The 20445-nt window shown below is 49.6% G+C and overlaps 1 protein-coding gene and 1 long non-coding RNA gene across 3 annotated transcripts in view; one reads left to right on the forward strand and one right to left on the reverse strand.

The window, feature by feature from the left end:
* Positions 1–2546: 2546 nt before the first annotated feature.
* LOC128582083 (uncharacterized) lies at positions 2547–9042 on the forward strand. The gene is made up of 4 exons (XR_008378982.1): positions 2547–2674; positions 6566–6658; positions 7517–7600; positions 8005–9042. It is a non-coding gene; the product is annotated as an uncharacterized LOC128582083 (long non-coding RNA).
* Positions 9043–9178: 136 nt separating this feature from the next.
* RGS10 (regulator of G protein signaling 10) overlaps positions 9179–20445 on the reverse strand; it is a 31598-nt gene continuing 20331 nt past the window's right edge. For both annotated transcript variants that reach the window (XM_053585622.1, XM_053585621.1), the window contains 2 exons: positions 19374–19517; positions 9179–9517 (listed from right to left, as the gene is read on the reverse strand). In XM_053585622.1, coding sequence (XP_053441597.1) covers positions 9371–9517; positions 19374–19517 — 291 coding nt within the window. In that variant the 3' untranslated portion in view covers positions 9179–9370. The remainder of the gene's footprint in view (positions 9518–19373; positions 19518–20445) is intronic.

Genomic DNA, 20445 nt, shown 5'->3' on the forward strand with positions numbered 1-20445 from the left:
TGTGATCTGATTTAAGCCTGAATGGGCTAAGACAGTGGCCCTTAAAAACCATATCTTGGAAGCTGGAAGTATTCCACAGCTGGGTCTGGTGGTAGTTACATGTGTACAGACAAATACGGACATTCATTGAGCTACCCACTTAAGATGTGTATACTTTACTGAACATTAATTATATCTGAGTTAAAGACAGAAATCCCTCCCACCAAAAAAGTAAATGTGTTCCCACTTACTAGGGAGGAAATAGCAAAACTGTAGCCTCTTATCCTGGAAGATGCGGTAATAATAACTACATTTTCAGAACAAAGACCCTGCGCTAAAAGATGAGGATTTGGAGACATACTCTTAAAGTGATGGGAAAGGGGGAAGCTTAGTACTCAAGCATAGTAAACCTTTAAGCCCCATGCACACAGCCCGTCAGTTCTTGATCCCTTTGTTAACACAACTTTAGCTCCAGGAAGTTAATTGTATAAAGTGCTGCTGTTATTTAAGTAATAAACTCACATCAAAACATTGTATCCCCAAAACCAAAGCATTTAAAAAAAAAATTGATTTTTAAAACAAATGAATGAAATAAACAAACATATCCCACTTGGTGGCCCTGTGGGATATTTGGGATTTTTGCAGCCAAAAGAAGCCAAAGTGGAGAGTAGAGGAGATAGTTAAGGGAGGAGTCAAAACTCAGTGACGGGAGACAGGAGAAGCCTCAGTGCAAGCCCAGGAAATGCTTCAAAACCTCATCTTCCTGCCTACGCAGCCCTGAACTGTGGAGGCTAGAAAGGGTGGAAGCAGCTGCACCATCTTCCAGTCAGACCCAGCCTTCAGGAGCCAGGGCCATGCCCTTGATCACCTGGCACAGACCTGGCAGCTGCAGGGCTGCCCCATTCCAGACCTGGGCTCAGCAGCAGATTAGCACAAGACCCTTTCACAACCGGACTTGGGGAGGGGCTCACAGGGCACCTTTGTCGGGAGGCGGGGAGAGCGATCTTATTGAAATGGGTGCTCAGGACTTGGGATGTTCCTCCCACGCTTCAGGGACCCTCCTTCCGCAAGGAGCCCAGCAGCTCCCTTCTCGATGGCTCACCAGCTCCCCCGTGAGCTCCAGCCGGGAATTTCAGGAAGGCAGTCCTGGTCCCCAGAGTTCCCTTCCCTCCAGGAGTCTGGGGAACTCCGAACATCCTGAAAGAGTGAGAAGCTCTTCCTGGCAAACTATCATTTTTGCCAAGGAAAAGTCACTGAGATCCGCACGGCTCCTCCAGAGAACGTCTATTGGATTCCCTATCCCTTCCTTGGGATGCAAAATGCCCGAGAGGAGACAGCTCAAATCCAGTTTGGAAACGGAGCCATATCCTGACTTTTCCTTGGAACATCCTTCCCTGGGCCCTTACCTTGTCCTGCTCTGAGAACCCATCTGCTTTGGGAACTGCAATCATTCGAAAGCTATTCAGACCCAGTTCACTGGCCCTAGGGCCCTTCCTCTAACCTGGGGAAAACTAGTATGCACTTGTGGGTGGGGGGTGGTGAGAGTGAAAGAGCCCCAGACAGGGAGTCAGGAATCTGCTATCGTTCCCTGTGTGATGTCGGCCAGGTCACATGACCTCTCTGTGGCTCCATGGCTGCGTGATAATCACCAATATTCACTGACCCCTGTGTACCCACCGTGCTGTGCTCATTACATGCAATAACTCAGGAGTCCTCAAACTTTTTTTTTTTTTTTTTTGTAGAGACAGAGTCTCACTTCATGGCCCTCGGTAGAGTGCCGTGGCCTCACACAGCTCACAGCAACCTCCAACTCCTGGGCTTAGGCGATTCTCTTGCCTCAGCCTCCGAGTAGCTGGGACTACAGGCGCCCGCCACAACGCCCGGCTATTTTTTGGTTGCAGTTTGGCCGGGGCCGGGTTTGAACCCGCCACCCTCGGTATATGGGGCCCAGGAGTCCTCAAACTTTTTAAACAGGGGGCCAATTCACTGTCCCTAAGACCGTTGGAGGGCCAGACTATAGTTTTTTAAAAAAATGAACAAATTCCTATGCACACTGCACATATCTTATTTTGAAGTAAAAAAAAAAAAAACGGGGGCGGTGCCTGTGGCTCAGGCCCCATATACCGAGGGTGGCGGGTTCAAATCCGGCCCCGGCCAAACTGCAACCAAAAAATAGCCGGGCACTATGGCCGGCGCCTGTACTCCCAGCTACTTGGGAGGCTGAGGCAAGAGAATCGCTTAAGCCCAGGAGTTGGAGGTTGCTGTGACCTGTGTGAGGCCACGGCACTCTACCCAGGGCCATAGAGTGAGACTCTGTCTCTACAAAAAAAAAACAAAAACGGGAACAAATACAATCACACTGCCTCATGTGGCCTGTGGGCTGTAGTTTGAGGACCCCTTGCAATATCTCATTGAATTTGACATAGTGCTATGTTCTGAATGCTTGTGTCCTTCAGATTCATGACTTGGAACCTAATCCCCAGTGTGACAGCCTTAAGGGGCGGGGCCTTTAGGACGTGACTGGGTCGCAGGGTTCTGAGATCAGTGCCTTTATAAAGCGGGCCTACAGAACTTGTTTCCCCCTCCAAGCATGTGAGGACATATAGAAGGCACCATCTAGGAGGAACAGGACCTCACCAGACACCTCATCTGTCAGTGTCTTGACCTTGGACTTCATTTCCCAGCCGCCAGAACTGTGAGCAATTATTTCTGTTGTTTATAAGTTACCCAGTCTGAGGCATTTTCTTACATCAGCTCAAACAGACGAAGGCACAGGGGTCAGTCAACACTATCCCCCCGCAATCTAACAGGTGAGCAAATTTGGGCCTGGAAAGATGCATGACTAACCTATGATCGCATAGCTAGTAAGTGTCACAGCAGATTAGAATTCACTTGGTTGAACTTCATGACATGATTGTAACCAAAATTCTCATGCTAACAACTAGTAAAATCATAAGAACAATAATAATAAAATAATGATAACTGGCAGGGGTTCATCACTGAGAAGGGTCTGGGGAAACCTTTAAATTAAGTAGAGATGAACCCGCATTTTCACGAGAGTGACTTTGCTCGATAAGGAAAAAGCAGAGAAATACCCCCTCTGGGAGGGGTAGAGACAACTTCTGGAGACCAGGGTCTCATCTCTGCCTTTGTAACCAGCCAGGATCTGTAAATGTAGATATTTACAAGGCAGCCCCTGGCACTCTATTTCTTCCCCTGTTCTTACCAGGGCAAGAGGGGCAACAAGTAGACCAAAAGCCACATCCTTGCAAAGTCATCCTTCCTCTGGAGACCAAGAAGCAGCAAATTCTTTTCCTGGGAAACAACTCTATCAAGCAGACATCTGTTACTCTTAGCGATCTGTACGCCATAACAGTTTAAAAAATAGAGTTTAAATGCTTAAATAAGAAGAAAACAGTTTGCCTGCATTGCAAAACATCATATAAACTGTGCTGGAATTAGCACAAGGGAAACATTTATCTTCCCTAGATAATCTCAAAACAGCACTTTTGGGGGGGGGAAGATGGTGTATAATTGTGTTTATTGGCATGGAATGATGCTCATGATATATTGCTATAGAAAAAAAATGGTTGGGTGGCGCCTGTGGCTCAGTCGGTAAGGTGCCGGCCCCATATACCGAGGGTGGCGGGTTCAAACCTGGCCCCGGCCAAACTGCAACCAAAAAATAGCCGGGTGTTGTGGCGGGCGCCTGTAGTCCCAGCTGCTCGGGAGGCTGAGGCAACAGAATCGCTTAAGCCCAGGAGTTGGAGGCTGCTGTGAGCTGTGTGAGGCCACGGCACTCTACCGAGGGCCATAAAGTGAAACTCTGTCTCTACAAAAAAAAAAAAAATGGTTGCAAATATAACATCAGACTTTTTAAAAGAAAATTAACTCCACCTCCCTGGCTGGGGCCAGGCCCCTCCACAGATCCTTCAGAAAAAGGAAAATGTATCAAGACTGAATAGGTGGCAGCCTTCTCTCTGAGAGAGCAGAGACAGAGTTGCATTTTCTAGCTGAAAGGACAAAGATTTGCAGATCTGGAGTCACTCCAGCCTAGGGACAGACGGTGGGCAGTAGGATCCAAAGTCACTGGCGCCACTAACTGCCAGCTGTGGTGACCCCGTGCAGGTTCAGTGGCTCTGAAGATCACTTCCCCACTGACACAGTTACTGCATGAGGGTAACACTATCTGCAGGGCACCTCGCACAATACCCCACGTGTGGGAGGCACTCAGGAAAGGGTGAGCTTTTCCTATCTGCCCTATCTATTATGACAATGACAGGGGTTGGCTATTGCAAATGACAACACCAAGGTGCCAGGCTGTGAATGAGATCAACCAAAACTTTGGATCTTGGCCTATCTGGCATTCACTCACTCACGCCGGGAGCACTTCCGGAATGCCCACTTGTGGCTGCTCCAGGCCAGGCACTGGGCTGGCCACTGGGAACACGTGAACAGACCAGGTCCCTTTCCTTAGGGAGAGAAGTCACAAACCAGTAACAGATAAAGAGTCATGTGCCAGAGGGGCAGGCAGTGGGGGCTGCTCAGAGGGGTCCTCTGGAGCTAAGTGATGCTGGAGACTTGAAGGAGGGAAGGGACTGGGTGTTCTGGGGTCAGGGGAAGCCACTCCAGGCACAGGAGGCAGCCTTAGGAAGGCTGATGAAAGTAGCACCCGGCCTGGTTCCCAAATCTGGAGGGAGCAGATTCTGGGGGAGAGGAGCAGGTCATAGCCTGTGGCCATGAGCCACTTTAGACTTGCAAAGTTTGTGGTGTCCCTGGTGCCCGTGGGGATCCAGGGGGAGCTCTGAGCCCTGCCCAAGGTTTATGGGACCATTTCAATCTGGCATCTATTCTGTTTTAGGGCTCATTGCTCTAACGCAACTAGCCTTATGAAGAAAAACAAGTTTTAAAACCCTGGAAGCCATTAGTTTCCAGGTACAAGATAATTTAGCACTTAAATGCATGCAAGTTCTAAAAGCCTGCAGCCGAAAAGAAAGTAAAAGACAGAATGCAAGTCATGACCGCCCTGGCTCAAGTAGTTTGCAAAGCTTGTAAACAAAGCGTGCTCCCAAATTCAGTCAGGGCCTGGGAGCTGCGTAGCAACTAATCAGCCCCAACTCTGTAACACACAAAAGGACACATGTCCTTACTAGCAGAGCGATGTGGGGGAACTTAGCTCATTGTCACTTCATTATCTGGAGCTCATCTGAGGCTGAAATAAAAAGCCTATCCCCAGAAGAAGAGAGTGCTCACGTTTGTGTTTTTTTTTTTAAGAAATCACTTCACTGTTAGTGTCAACATGAAGCTTAACATCCCAATATTTAGGGAAAAGGCAAACCCACCCAGCTGTACACTTACAAGATAAGTAAGTACAGCTAGCCAGCCATCCCACTGCACCCAGACAGGGCTGGTCACCTTCCTTCTCGAAGCAGTTTCTGATGAAGACTTCGTGTCTTCTCCTGGCTGGTTGCTTCCAAGGCTCAGGGTCAACACCTCATTCTTTTATCCCCTTCATTCCTATATCTAGTATTTGACCCTCATGTAGTAGATTCTCATTAAATAGCTGCTGTTTGACTAAATGAGCATCTTTGCCCCAAAGCCAGCTTTATCCCAGCCCTGAATTCTCCCGGGACCTTATCCAGGGACGGGATGGACCAAAAAAGGAATTGGGTCAGGGGATAGATGGTTTGGCTCTGGCCTCAGACTGTGCCACTCACAGCCACACACTCACCAGTCATGTCATTTGTACTGGTGTCCCCATCTCTAAAACGGAAAGAATAGCTGTCCCCCTACTTTTTAAGGATTTATATATGAAGCAATGGGGAAGAAGCGCTCGGGAAGGTTTTCTGCAGGGGTGAGGTGATTCCCATAACTTTAGAGGGGAGTTCTACAGTTGAGAAGGCAGGACGGTGTGGGACCATGCGGAGGAAACATACTACAGCCTACTCGCAGAAAGCTAGGCAGGTCAGCAAGGTGAATTCAGAGGTGTAACCAGTGACTGCAAAGTCACAGAGGACAAGGTCACCCAGGATGTACACTCTGGATGTACATGTGAGAACTGGAGATGTGAGCATAAACTGCAGAGCTAGCAGATGATGTGAATATGTGAGTGGCTGCTAGAAGGCAATAGGGAATGGTGGGGCCTGAGGCCAAGTGGAGATTACGCTCATGCTCTATGCAAGGTATTTGCAGTGAGGGATTAAAACGTATGCCCCATCAAACATGACCACTCATCTATGGCCTGCAGGCTAAGAGTTTGAGGTCCCTACAGACTGTTGTATGAAGCATGTGTTTTATTTTGATGCTTTGACATCTGGGACCTTGCTGACACAGGAGGGATTATCTCTAGGCTAGTCGATTCCTAGAGATAGTAAACACTGGAGTGGGCCTTCCATACGCAAAGCAGAGAATATAACCCAGATACCTCCTTGATCAGGCCCTCGCACTCTGGGTTACTATCCACCTGCCCTAAATACCGCAGGGCCAGGTACCAGACATCTAGGGATAGTCCCTATGCCCCACAGCCTGTGGAAAGTATTCAAACTAACCAATCCTGAACCTGCTTACCCTGTTTGCCTTTCCCAAGGAAACCACAACAGAGGTTCCTGCCCACCTGTGCTCCCTTGTACTGCTCCTGACTGATCCTGCACGCATGGTGTGGCCCCTCTGCATGGGAACTGTGAGTAACAAACTGCCTTTCCTGCGGCAATTGTCTCCTGGCCAGTTGGCCTCACTAGGCCTGAATAATAATAAAACCTGTATTTTATTATACACCTGTAAACACCACTGGAGCACAAATCATCGTGGCTACTTTATTTCTCCCTGTGAATCTTGGCACCTAACACAGTCCCTTGCACTTGGTAGATGCAATTTACATACTAATTAATGGATGGATGGATGGGTGAAAGGGACAGACATAAGGATGAAAGCCAAGGGCCAGGTGGCTATGTGCATTTCCTACACTTCACTTTTGCAATCACTGCAGGAAGCCAAATTCTGTGTCTGCCTCAGTTCTGTGCGTGGTGTGGATGTAGGCAGCCCGGGTGGCACAGCCTGGAGGAAGGGCCATGAGCACTGGCTGGGAGGAGTAAGCCATGGCTAACTTTCTGCAGCCACCACCCCCCTTGCATTCAGTTTTTTAGGCAATTCTTAAGCGGAAAATTAAAAAAAAAAAAAAAAAAAAAGCCCAGGCTTTTCTTTCAGTGCACAATTTTCTAGCTAACTCCAGCATTTCCTTTACTCAAATGTTTAAGAGATCCCATCTCAAAGGGTCTCCAAACCCCGTGGTAAAAGGGGAAAGTCAGAGAGGCCCCCGCAAGCCCGCTCCGGCCTCTGGGACCTGCCCTCAACAGGCTCTCGAAGGCTGATTGCCCCCAAACCTCCCTGCATCTGCAAAGGTACAGCAGGCTAGGTCTGCGCCCCTGAACTTTTTGGTTAATAAGCTGCAAGTTGAGCTATAGTATCTGTGTTGATTTTAATGTTTATTGCTTGACAATGGACTAGATCTCTGCTGACAGGTTCTCCGTGTCTTTCTCAGCATCACTCTCTCCTCCTCGGCCTCTGGAGACAGGCAGAGAGCAGACAGACGCAGAGGCGGCCTGTCTGGGAAGTACCGAGGATGGTGAGAAACCCTGTGTTCATGCTGTTTGTTTGATGATTTGTTTTGAGACAGTCTCACTCTGTCACTCAGCCTAGAGTGCAGTGGCATCATCACAGCTCAATGCAGCCTCCAACTCCTAGGCTCAAGCAGTACTCCTCCTTGGCTTCCTGAGTAGCTGGGACTGTAGGCATGTACCACCACACCTAGCTAATTTCCCTATGTTTAGTAGAGACGGGGTCCCACTCTTGCTCAGCCTGGTCTCAAACTCCTGGCCTCAAGGGATCTTTCTGCCTTGGCCTCCCAAAGTGCTGGATTTATAGGAGGGAGCCACTGCACCTCCTGTGTGTGCTGTTTCTGATGAATACTAAACTGGATTCCTCAGTTCTTGGCAGTGAACAGCAACTCAAAGGCCCTTCCTTCCCCAGGCCCAACATGGAAGGACAGGAAGCATTCCACCTCAGTGCACGGACAAGAAGGCCAGGGCAGCTGGGGACTGCCTGAGAGCTCCCAGGAGGGAAGAGCTGTCCACAGAGTGACTATGTGAACTGGTTTACCCAGAACAGCACCAGTTTATGGTTTATAACAGGCATTGTCTCAGTGTAATTATTAAACTCACCCCATCTTCTCTCTCGAAAGTGAATGATTTGATAAATTATACAATTGCCCTCCACATCAGGGATTTTGCAAATGGGAGAGTCTGTGTTCAGAGGTTAACAAGCAACAGAGGCTGGTCACTTTGTGCAAACAGGAGCTCAAGGCTCAGCACACACTGCAGAAGGCCTGGCAGCAGGGCCCAGCAGGACAATTAGCTGTAGGGAGCAGAGCCTGACCTTGGCTCTGGGGGCCTCCTCTCTAAATGAGGGATAATCTGGGCTCGCCAAGGCAGCCTGGGTCAAGTATACCTCATCCAAAGCCTCTCTACCAATTGTGGACTCAAAGACAGCATTTCTCTTCCCTTGTTGAAGTCTCAACAAGTCCAGCTCAGGGTCAGAGCAGAGAGGAAAAAGGTTACAGTTTGTCCCCAGATAAGCTATAAGATAAGGGGATCGCCTTACCATCTCCATCTCCATCACCAACACACACGTTGTGCTACGATCCTGTTCAACACCACCTTGAGTTGCCATAGGGACTCTGAACAATCTCCCGTTTGTCTTTTTTCCTTCCTGGTTGAGATCTTGTTTCTGTCGGGGTGAACTATTTATCTGTGCTGCATGAAATGTCATGGGCTGCAGGCAGAACCAGGGCCCACCCACGCCCAAGAAATAACCCTTTGGTGACACGCACACAAGCTCCCTGAAGCTTTAGAGGCTGCCAGGGAATGAATGTCCCTCTCCATCGCTGAACTTGCTCTCCAGAAGTATTTAACCCCCAGCAGCCTGAGTTTATCAGGTCAACTCGTGCTTGGGTCAGTGTGTCACGTGAATCTGTGGACATGCCTGACCCTCCACCCGGGGCGGGGAGCAAAGGCATTCTAGATAAAAAGGTGACCATGCCTTTCACCTTAATGGCCTCACATGAAGTTTAATGAAGCTATTAAACGCTCAAAGTGTCCAGTGTCGAAGGAATCTCTGTTCGTCTTGTGAACTAAAACTTCAAAGCTATTTTTTTTAATATAAGATTAGGCATCATGCAAAACTTACTGGTGAAGCAGTTAATAAAATACACAGACCCCACTGAAGGGTTCTGTACGCTTCAGTCCTTGCAAACAACAAAAGCAATTATAAACCCTGCGTGATCCTGAGAGTCGCTTCCTTCCCTTCTTAAAGCTGTCAGTCCCGGCTCTTTGGGGGCTCATGTGTTATAAATTCTAGAGGCTCTTTTAGCTGCAGTCTGAGCATCAGGTGGATCTTCTTCTTCTTCCTCGGTTTGCTTGTGTTTTAAAAACAAGTCAGATTTTAGAAAGCGGCTGTAGCTGTCATACTTCATGAGATTGAAGATCTAAGGAGGAAAAGAAAAAGACTGTGAAGCCGAGGCTAATCCAGGCCATGAATCATTCCATCAAACATTTATTAAATACCTACTGTATGCCAAAGTTTACAAATATATACAGAAAACACACCAAGAAAGCTAAAGTTGTATGCTAGGCGAGACAGGCTTCCTGGATGTTTTTGGTCATTAGCAAGAATCTCAATGGAATACATCAGTCTATTAATAGTCCAGAGAGTCACATGAATGAACATATGTTTATTTTCCACGGAAGTATAGATTCACACAGCACTGATTCATACCCTCGTTTCCAGAGGTCCTTTAAGACTCTCTATTTGGACAGATAGCACAAGGACACCTTTCTGCAGGAGATCGAGATAGCAGAATAGAAATTGTTTCTGTAGAGTGGCGTAAAAAGATCCATGTCACGTCACATGATGCCAATAGTGTTACGAACCCCAGTAAGTCTGGCATCCAGGATCTCAAACAAACCCATCATTGTGCCAAGGATCAAAATGAGGCTTATTCAACGCAGGGCAGGGGAGTAAAACTTCAGGCTCAGCAAAGAGGATTCAGCGTCAGGTCCTCACAGAAGAAAACAGTCGCCAGCTGCAGAATGCAAACATCTGTGCAATCAGACAGACCGAGGAGCAGAAAGAACGATTCTGAGGCATGCCAAGGAGGTGGGGTACCCCCCCCGACTGGGCCAGGTCCTCTGGATTAGAGGGATACCCACCCTGGGACAGCAGGTGCTTGCGGATGCCTCCTCCAGCCTCCATGGGATACCCGCCCTGGGACAGCAGGTGCTTGCGGATGCCTCCTCCAGCCTCCATGGGATACCCACCCTGGGACAGCAGGTGCTTGTGGATGCCTCCTCCAGCCTCCATGGGATACCCGCCCTGGGACAGCAGGTGCTTGCCGATGCCTCCTCCAGCCTCCCTACTGCACCTTCATGACTGTCCCCGGCATCCCCTCTACCCTACTCTGCCCAATACTATGCCACCCACCGTCACCCTCCTTCCTCACCCCACAAAAGAGCAGGGGAAGGAGAGGCAAAAAGCATAAAGGCTGTTGAGGGGCATGATCTCTTTCTCACCTTTCATCTCGCTCTCTGACCTTTTAACTTAACTTTCAGGACATCCTGCAGACTGATGTTCCCCGTGGCGCATGCGCTCTGATGCCTTCACTTAGGGCAGTGACACAGGCCCAAATAAGTGGAAAGTTCCAGCGGGGTCTAGAATGCTGCTCATTGTCCGGAGGGGTTGTTAAGTGGGTGATAAAACCCTGACATCTTTAAAACCCTCCCTCTGCCAACACATGCACAAACTATTTGGTAAATTAAACATCTGATGGATTCGAAGGACTCAGAGCATCTGGTCAGAGGATGGGAGGTGCTTTGCAGGGGGGCGAGGACAAGAACCTCTGACCTTTACGCCTTTGTTTTCCCAAGATGGGTCAAATCACAGCAGAACTTCCAGGGTCATTTTGCTATAAGCAGAGTCTACAACTCAGGGGAAGACTTGGGACTTTGGATTTACCAGTGCCTGCCCGTTCCCTGGTGCTCTGCCAGCCCTGCCCAAGCTCTTCAGCTGCTCAGAGAGACCTTGACTCCTGAAGACCCCATCCTCTGTCTCTCTAGAGCACTTATCTTTGTGGCAATCCTGTAATCCTAGATGTGATTATGATTGGTTGAGGTCTGGAGAAAAAAGTTTTTAATCCCCCCAAACACAGAAATCATAGCCAGGGGAAAGGCAGGGGGTAAGGCATGCCGTCATCCTACCACCAGCATGCTAAGCAGGTGTCGCCGTCCCTCACCACCTGCCTTTTTCACCCTTCCAGACACAAGAGTCCCCACAGGGAGTCTTCAGACACCCACCTAGTTCAACATCAGAACGGAGGCTTCAAATGTGACTAACAAAATAGGCTTCGTGAGGGCCCTCCTGGTGCCCAGTGCCATGCCCGCTCCCACACCAGGTCCACAGCGGGCAGGACCCTCCACTCCAAGCAGGATGCGGTGCCACCTAGGCGTGTCATGTGAGGGCTCTGCGTGTGGGAGAGGAACATCCTGTTTGCCTGTCGTGGCTCTGAGGCTCAGACTTCAAAGGGGAGAAGAAAAGACTGGCTGGAGGCACCCAGGCAGGGGAGGAGGGGAGGAAGAAGGCTGCTTCAGGCGGGAGGGGGTGGGGGCTGCAACGGGGCTAGGGCTTGCCCTTCCACTGTCCTCCCCCTCCACCAGCACTCTACAGGTGCCAGCTCTGAGGGGAGGGGGCTTGCAAACTATTTAACACGCACATAAGGGCCCCACCCTGCCCTGGCAGGTGTGAAATGCCCGGGCTGCCCAGGAGTGCAGAAGCCCTTCAGACTGGGGCTTCCTCCTCGGGGAACCCTTCAGAGCCACCCGGAGGCCACTGTGGCCATCAGACCCAGACAGACCTGAGAAAGGAAGAACATCACCCCCAATGGCCTCATCCTCCTATGCTGTGAGGAATCTCTCTACACAGGGTGCAGAGGGCAGGCTTCCCACTGCCACCACCAAAGGGCCTCCCAGCCCTGGCCCAGATGCACACGGCAACGGGGTCCTGCCAATCCTGAGCCCTCTGGGCACAGTGCTCGGGGAAGGTGGCAGAGGATAGAGATCATGCCTACAAACCTCTGCCAAGGAAACAGCCAAAGCTGCTGCCCCAGCGACTGACCACGGCTATTTACCACAGGGTGGCCATGACAGAGGTCCAGTAGAAGTTTGCCAAGTGTGTGAATAGAGCTGACCACCCCTGTGCAGCAGCAGAGGGCTGGGGACATGACCCAGGGGCACAGAACACAGCTAACAATGCCTTCTGACCCCAGAGGGGCATTCGGTCTCCTCCTTTAATCTCTCGTTCAGTCCTCACCGCAGCCCCCAAGGACCCTGGTTTTACAGAGGAGGAAATAGGAGCTTAGAGGTTTAGTTTCCTCGCAGTTCTGGAGGTCAAGGTGCCATCAGGGTTGGCTTTGTCCAAGGCTGCTCCCCTCGGCTTGCAGACGGCCATCCTCTGCCTGTGTCTTCACATGGGGGCCCCCTGGGCATATGTGTCTTTATCTTGTCTTCTTGTAAGGACACCTGTCAGACTGGATGACTGAGGGCCCACTCCAATGACCTCATTAAACATTAATGACCCATTAAAGGCCCTGTCTCCACATTATGTCATAGTCGCTGGGGGTTAGGACATGTGAATTGGGGGAGGGAACACACAGTTCAGCCCATCCTAGGGAATAAGAGAGATGGGTGGGAGGCCAACCCCAGCAGACTCTGGAGCCCACATTCCTGACCACTAGGCAACACTGCCGCTCACACGGCTGACAACACGCAGTCATTACAAACAAGGACGGCACAGGGTGTTTAACATGGAAATATGTCCATCAGTGTTAAATGACTGATACTAAGTTTTAAAAATCCACTAAAACTAAAAACAATGATCCCAAATGTGTTCTTTAAAAGTATGTTTGTGTATATAACTAGAAACTAAATACCCCTAAATGTCACTTCTGGGATGAATAGTGTCCCCACAAAACTTAGGTCCACCAGGAACTGCAGAATGTGACCTTATTTGGAAATAGTGTTGGTTAAGGATCTCAAAATGAAATCATTCTACATTTTGGGTGGGCCCTAAGTCCAAAGACTGGGTCCTTGTCAGAATAAGAAAGAACACATAGGTGGATGGAAAAGGCCATACAGTCAGAGGCAGAGATCAGAGGGAGACAGCTGCAGGCCAAGGACCATTGAGACCACCGAGGACAGCTGGCAGCTAAGAAGAGGCAGGAAGGATGCTCACACAGAGCCTTCAGAAGCAGCAGGGCCCTGCCAACACCTTGATTTCAGATTGCTAGCTGCCTGAACTATGAGAGAATAAGTTTCTGCTGTTTTAAGCCACTTGAGTTGTGATGATTTGTTACAACAGCTTAGGAAACTAATATAGTTGGCTTATTGATTTCAACTCACTCCTACCCAGGCACAGAAAATGAGCTGGCCTTACGGCTCCCAGATAGCTTAGGAGAACTGGCCTCACCAGGGCCGGACTGTGGTCAGCACCTGAACAGCACAGTCAGACTCTTTGGCTGTCTACAGGGAAGAGAAAGAAGAAAATGCAAGGCCGGGAGTGATGGCTCACGCCTGTAATCCTGGCACTCTGGGAGGCTGAGGTGGTGGATTGTTTGAGCTCCAGAGTTCAAGACCAGCCTGAGCAAGAGCAAGACCCCTGTCTCTAAAACTAGCTGGGCATTGTGGTAGGCACCTGTAGTCCCAGCTACTTGGGAGGCTGAGGCAAGAGGATCACTTGAGCCCAAGAGTTTGAAGTTGCTATGAGCTATGACATCATGGCACTTTACCCAGAGTGACAAAGTTAGACTCTAAAAACAAAGAAAAAGAAAATTCAGATGTCTGGAATGAGGAGAAGGCTCCAGGTAGGCAGACGCACTGGGGCAGAGCTGAGGTAGATCAGTCCGTGGGACGGAAGGATGAAAGAAGAGGCAGAAAGCTCACAGTGGCAGCTGAGCCACATTCTGAACCTTTTTTTTTTGCCCAGACAGCTGTGGCTTGGTAAGGTTTCAGGTGTGGGCAGCCCCCACATCCGTGAGCTGCACTCCTAGACCATAAACTGTTCAGCACAGTTCCCTTGGGATCCAGTCCTACAGGCTGCTGGAGGTGGGACCAGGAGGAAAATGAGAGGGACCCTTCCTGCAGATGTGTAACTGTGCATGGCGTCCTGCTCCGCGAGGTCATTACATCACCCAGGCACCTCGCCCTCTCCAGATCCCAGACCCTGCAGTGATTGATTGGGATCTGTCTTCCTGCACGGAAAAACATCCATGCGCTGCTCCAATCTTGTCACTGTCCTGATTCGTTGCATTTCAAGTCCACTAAACATTTTAACACTGCTCTGAAGACAAGTGCAGTAGAAACCTAAACGAAACGTGCAGCCTCTCTTCTTCTACAAACCCTCTGCCATGTTATTTCAATCAGGTACAAGAAGAAAGTGATAATCCTTTAAAGCGATGAAAATTGTATTAATGGGATTTTGTATCGGCTTCAAGAATGTGGCTTAGTCTGTATATGGAAATTGCTGAAAGAAGGTGGCAAGCACCGCTGTCTCTGGACTGAAGCTCTCTCCCCGCACAGCTGAACTGCAGACACGCTTTTGTGCCTACCCCACGTGAAAAGGCAGAAATGTCCTTCCAGCCCTGCGAATCGGTTGGGCATGAAAAGACACAAGAATGTGCCCATGCTTGGAGTGAAACCCACCTCCCCTTCTTCTCTGGAGGGAAAGGGGTGCAGTCAGGAGAGGGTCTGGGGCCGCTGGCAGAGAGCAGGTGAGAAGACAAGGCAGCACCAGTCAGCCTGGGCCCTCAGAGCCAGGGTGCGCCACCCAGAAGGCTCTGTCACCCTGGACAGCACTCTGGCTTCCCAGGCAGGCTGGCCAGAGATGGAGGATGTGCCTGGGAAGGACTATACCTCCAGAAGGAGACTGGGCATGGACAGAGCCAGAGACAGCCTGCCTGGGGCAAAATCCCCTCCCAGGCTTGGGGGTTCGGTAGTGTTGCCACATATGAGGCCGTTTGTCCACTTTGTCCTGGAGTCCAGACTCACATGACATGCTTTTACTTGGAGAGAAAGCGTTTTATTTTGCCTTTTGCCATTGGAAGGGGAATTAAGCATTCTTCAGACATGCACGTTCCCCTCTTCTCTCCCCCAAACACCATTTTAAAGCCGTAAAAACACTAAGTATTTGCAGTGTTGTCCTGCGTACCCCAACCCCCACAAGGCAGATGCAAAGAGCCTGCTCTTCTTCCATTAGAACGAAAAACCACAACCTGCCTTTGCTGGCTGAGTGTGCTGGAAAACACCCATTTCTGGCCTGGGTTTGATCTTTTGAGCAAATGTCAGTTGGTGCCCGTAAGACTGAGGCATCCTGAATCCCCAGCTCTGGCCACCACCACAGCCCTAAGGAGGGACTGTGGCTGGCTTGAGCTCTATTTAGAGAAATAAGGGTCTGGAAGAGGGAACAGACCCCCAGATGACTCCTGCAGGCTGGAGCCCCTACCCTACCCTAAGTCCTCACTGGCTGGTTCGCTCCTTCTTATGTATATCGAGAAAGGAAGCATTTCTCACCTCTTGGGTTCTGGGAAAATTCAACAAAACTACACTGCTAAAAATGGGGCCTCATTCATGGTTCCTCTCTCTGTCAAGGATGTGGCTGGGAGCGCTGACATCTCACTGAGACATCAGAGGCTGAGGACTTCCTTTTGAATGGGGAAGGCCACTTCCACTCTGCCTGTCCAGAAGAGACTTTGGCACCAGTCCTGAAGCCTAGTGGGGGTGTCCTGGCAACTCAAGAAACCTGCTTTTACATTTTGGCATCAGGGTCCCTAAAATTTATGGAAGAATGAGCACCCTCCCCTCCCCCACCATGCACCAAACTCCCAGGCTTTCTATCTTCACAAAGCTCAAGGCTGTTCAGATCATGCCATGTTGTGTAATTTAAACCAGAGTCTTCAGTGCAAGACAGGTGTGTAAACTGGTGTTGAGAAACTTGTGGGAGCAGAAGTTTGTTTTCAGTCTTTCACGTGGCACAACTCTGAGTCACTGAGCAGGCTTCAAAGTGCCCCATTCTTAGGGACTGACAATGGATTTCCCACTAGGAAGAGAGAAGGAAGAGGCAGGACCTGCAGGGTTTTAACTTTAGACCCTGGATTCCATGAATTTTCTTGTCTTTATCTTAACAATGAACATGTTAACATTTAAAATGTTCAACATTTAAAAAATTTAACTTGTGCAGAATCCGCATGATGCAATAATGAGCCGACTCACATGTGCAATCACGCCAAGTGCTGCTGTCGCCGGCTCCGCACCGGCTTCGTCTGGGGAGCTTCTGGCCACACGGGCTGGCAGGGCACACATGTTCAGCCGTGACACTGGCAGGGCCAGCACAGACTGATGCTGTCATTTCTTTTTCAAAGAAAAGCATGTTAGGCTGCTGTGACTAACTGATCCCCTTTGTGGTATGGCTGACTCACAGCACCTGACCAGAATCAGCCAGGGCTAGAGGTGTGGACAGCACAGCTGAGCACGGAGAGGAACTCAGAAAAGAGGATGGGGAGGGCATCGGTTGTTAGATGCCAAGGCCACCGCCTCCTGTCCCAGCATCCATGAAAGGAAATTGTAGCACAGATAATCAAGGAAAGTAAGAACTCGAAGGCCAAGGGCTACATGTCCACTATTAATACAAGTGCCTCTGTGGACGGCGGTCCTCTTCCGGCCAGCAGGAGGGTAGAAAGGGTCTGGCTAAATCAGAAGCTCTGGGCTCAGGTTCTGGCCCCGCTCCTCCCACTCTGAGACCGTGGGCGGTGACGGTGCCCTCCTAGGACAGTGAACTCCATCATTCACACACCGAGATACCAGGTCCACCCCCCACAAAGCTACTCAAGAGTCAAAGGAGATGCGAGGAAAGCACATGCAGTAAACTGTGAGCTTAACGCTGTCCTGGAACTACCGCACTGCAGAAAACCAACAGGTATGCTTCTGCTGCTTTTCACGTGGGGACCTAAGGCTTAGTGAGGGTAAGGCGTGAGAACTCCGCCACGTTTTTGGACGTTGCATGAAGCCAGGGCTTGTCAATCTCAGTACCACTGTCATCTAGACCAGATAATTCTGTGTCATGGGGGCCACCCTGGAACAGGGTGTTTATTTAGCACCATCCGTGAAATCTGTGGCTCCAAACACATTTCCTTCAGCTTCGATCTCTTCCATTTAGGCAAACAAGGCTCTCAAGGGGGCTTTTAGGGAACAAAGAACCGCAGACCGTGCTGAGCACACATTTTGACAGTTGCCAGCAAGGCCCAGGAGAGGCAGAGTTTTCCAAAGTGAAATACAACCCAGGGGCCCTTCGCAGGGACTTGCTATGAAAGCAGCTCTGCTTTCTCTCTCTAATAAATGATTCTGAACAATAGGGTGTAATAGTACTTTTTTTACATTCGATAGTTGAGACTGCACATCTGTGTGTGCACAAACACATTTACTATCATTCCATTGATTAAATCACATCTGTTTTGTGTGTGTACATGAGTATTTTTTTTTTTTTTTTGGTTTTTGGCCGGGGCTGGGTTTGAATCTGCCACCTCTAGCATATGGGACTGGCGCCCTACTCCTTGAGCCACAGGCGCCGCCTGTACATGAGTATTTATAGAAAAGATGGACATCCTAGAAGTCGATTATTAGTTAGGAGTTATCGCCAGGGGTGGAGTCATACGGGTTTTTTCCTCTTTATGCTCTGGTTTTCCAAGTTTCTTTTATTGAGCATGTATGATGTTTAATGTTAGGTAGATAAAAGTTATTTTATTAGAAAAAAATGGCGGCGCCTGTGGTTCAGTGAGTAGGGCGCTGGCCCCATATGCCGAGGGTGGCAGGTTCAAACCTAGCCCCTGCGAAACTGCAACAAAAAAAATAGCTGGGCATTGTGGCGGGCACCTGTAGTCCCCACTGCTTGGGAGACTGAGTTAGGAGACTGGCCTAAGCCCAAGAGCTGGAGGCTGCTGTGAGCTGTGATGCCACGGCACTCTACCGAGGACAACAAAGACAGACTCTGTCTCTAAAAAAAATAAAAAATAAAAATAAACCAAAAAAAAAAAAAAAAAAACGTAGCCTCTATCTCTTATGTTTCCTCTAAACATAGGTTGTGCAGCTAAACCTCCCAGTACAGGACTCTACTGGATGTGCCTGGTCAACAGAGGTTGGGCTGTGCTTGGAGATGTTCCGCAGGACAGCTGGAGCTTGAGGAGCCCGTGCTGCCACCGCTCAGAGTCCTATCAAGCCCCTGATTCCTCACTCCTCTCTTGGCTCTGACGTCCTAGGAAATGGGATTGCCTGTAGACACACAGCTTCTCCATGCCTCTGCTCCAGAGCCCTGGAGGGACTTTGAGAGCAGGCACTGGGACACCAACACAGGCTGTGGGGTCACTAGGGGAGCATGGTCATGGAAAGCAGGTGGCCAAGAATGAACCCAGTGTCCAAGCTTCCTACTGCCTGTGTGATTTAATGCTAGCAAACTACTCAGACCCCTGAGCCTTGCTTTTCTCATCAGCAAAATGGGAATAATAATACTCATTGGAGAGTCCATGAGACAATACATGCCAAGTGCAGCATCCGGCTCAAAAGCACAGCACAGGGCTCTCAACCCTGGCTATACTTTCAAGTACTCTAGGGAGCTTTAAAAGATTCTGAGGTCCAGGGCAGGATGCATATCCCCAAGTAAAATCACCTTTTCACTATACACACCACTTCCTTTCCCTCTATAAATCCATGTCTGTGCTTCTTTCCCATTGGCTCAAAATCACCACCTACAGGAGGCCCTCAGCAAGACTCCCATGCAAACCAGAAGTCCTTCTACAACCAAATTTGATTCAGAATTCACATGGACTATGTCACCAAATGTTCAACTTTCATATTACAAAAAGCTGACAGTAATGGGCCACCAGAAATAGGTGGAGGTGTTTGAACCTTTGCACAAACTTCCCTGGCATTATCAGCCCTCCTGCTTGTTTTCTAGATTTTTCTGTCTGTTCCCAGTTATCACACGCTGCTTCCTCAGTGGGAGTTCCTCAAATGGTCCGAGCCTCCTTTCTGCTCTGGGGTGAAAATCAAGATAACCTGATCCCGTGAGTGAAACCCTGAGCCTGGACTTCCAGTCCTGTCTCTTTCACCAGCCACGGCCCTTCCATGTGCCTCACTTGCCCAGCCAGATGTCCAGGCAGTCTAACCTTTGCTGTTTCACCGACTTCTTCCAGGCCTGGAATAAACTTAGGTTTTTAAATCAAGGTGCAGGGGTGGAAGTTGTGTTACCTGGTCCTGGAGTTTCTGGAACATGAGAGGGTGTGGCTCTTCCAGGATCTTTTCATCGAGCCGAGATTGTCCCTCCACATTGACCTGTGACGAGGCCTTACTGGACAGAAAGGTTGTGTAGATCTCTTTTGCCTTTTCCTGCATCTGAAGGAGACAGAGGGGGCCTGTTTGTCACCTGCGAACACAGCCTTCCTGGCCTGAGCCCTGCTGTCCCCTCTAACCAGGCCCAGGAGAAGATGCCGTGGCAAGAGGAAGCCCTTGCAGCCGTCCAGGCAGAAGCTCTGTCCTAAAGGCCAGCACAGCCCAGCCCCCGCCCTTCATGCATCAGTGGGCACACCTCCTGTGACGACACTGCTATACCAGCCATGTGGAAATGCCTGGCTACCAAGCCTACAATACTATTTAGTACCATCCCGTGATGTCTCCAGATTAAGGGCTCATGGGAATATCACACAGTCATGAAAAAGCATGAAGCATCGACACATGCTACATACAACGTGGAGGACCCTGAACACATGATGCCGAGAGGAAGGAGCCACACACAAAGGGCCACGTGTGGTACGACCTCATTTACAGGAAAACCTAGAACTGGCAAGTCCATAGAGACAGAAAGATTCATGGTTGCCAGGGGCTGAGGACGGGGAGAAATGGGGAATGGCTGCTAATGGGCAAGGGGTATTGTTTGAGGTGGTGAAAAATGTACAACATTGTGACTATACTTAATGCCACTGAATTATGTACTTTAAAATGGTTAAAATGGGCAAAATGAGAGCGCTAAAATATTACCAAAATGGTTAATTTTATGTTCCGTGCACTTTACCACAATATCCCTGGCAACAATCAAGTACCCGCCTGCTGCGGACACCTGCGGGGTGCAGTCCCATATCCTTAATCCCTGGACATCCAGCCAAGTGCCATTTTCCTATTAGTGCCACTTTCCCAATGAAGACACAGAGGTCAGGAGAGGTTGACACGGCTCCCTCACGGAGTCTGCAGGGAGACTGAGGGCCGACTGTTCTAGAGGCTTTCAATTCTGCCATCTCCACCCCAGGAGGCACATTAGCCCCCTCCG

The sequence above is a fragment of the Nycticebus coucang genome, chromosome 3 (assembly GCF_027406575.1).
Source record: "Nycticebus coucang isolate mNycCou1 chromosome 3, mNycCou1.pri, whole genome shotgun sequence".
NCBI classification, from domain to species: domain Eukaryota; kingdom Metazoa; phylum Chordata; class Mammalia; order Primates; family Lorisidae; genus Nycticebus; species Nycticebus coucang.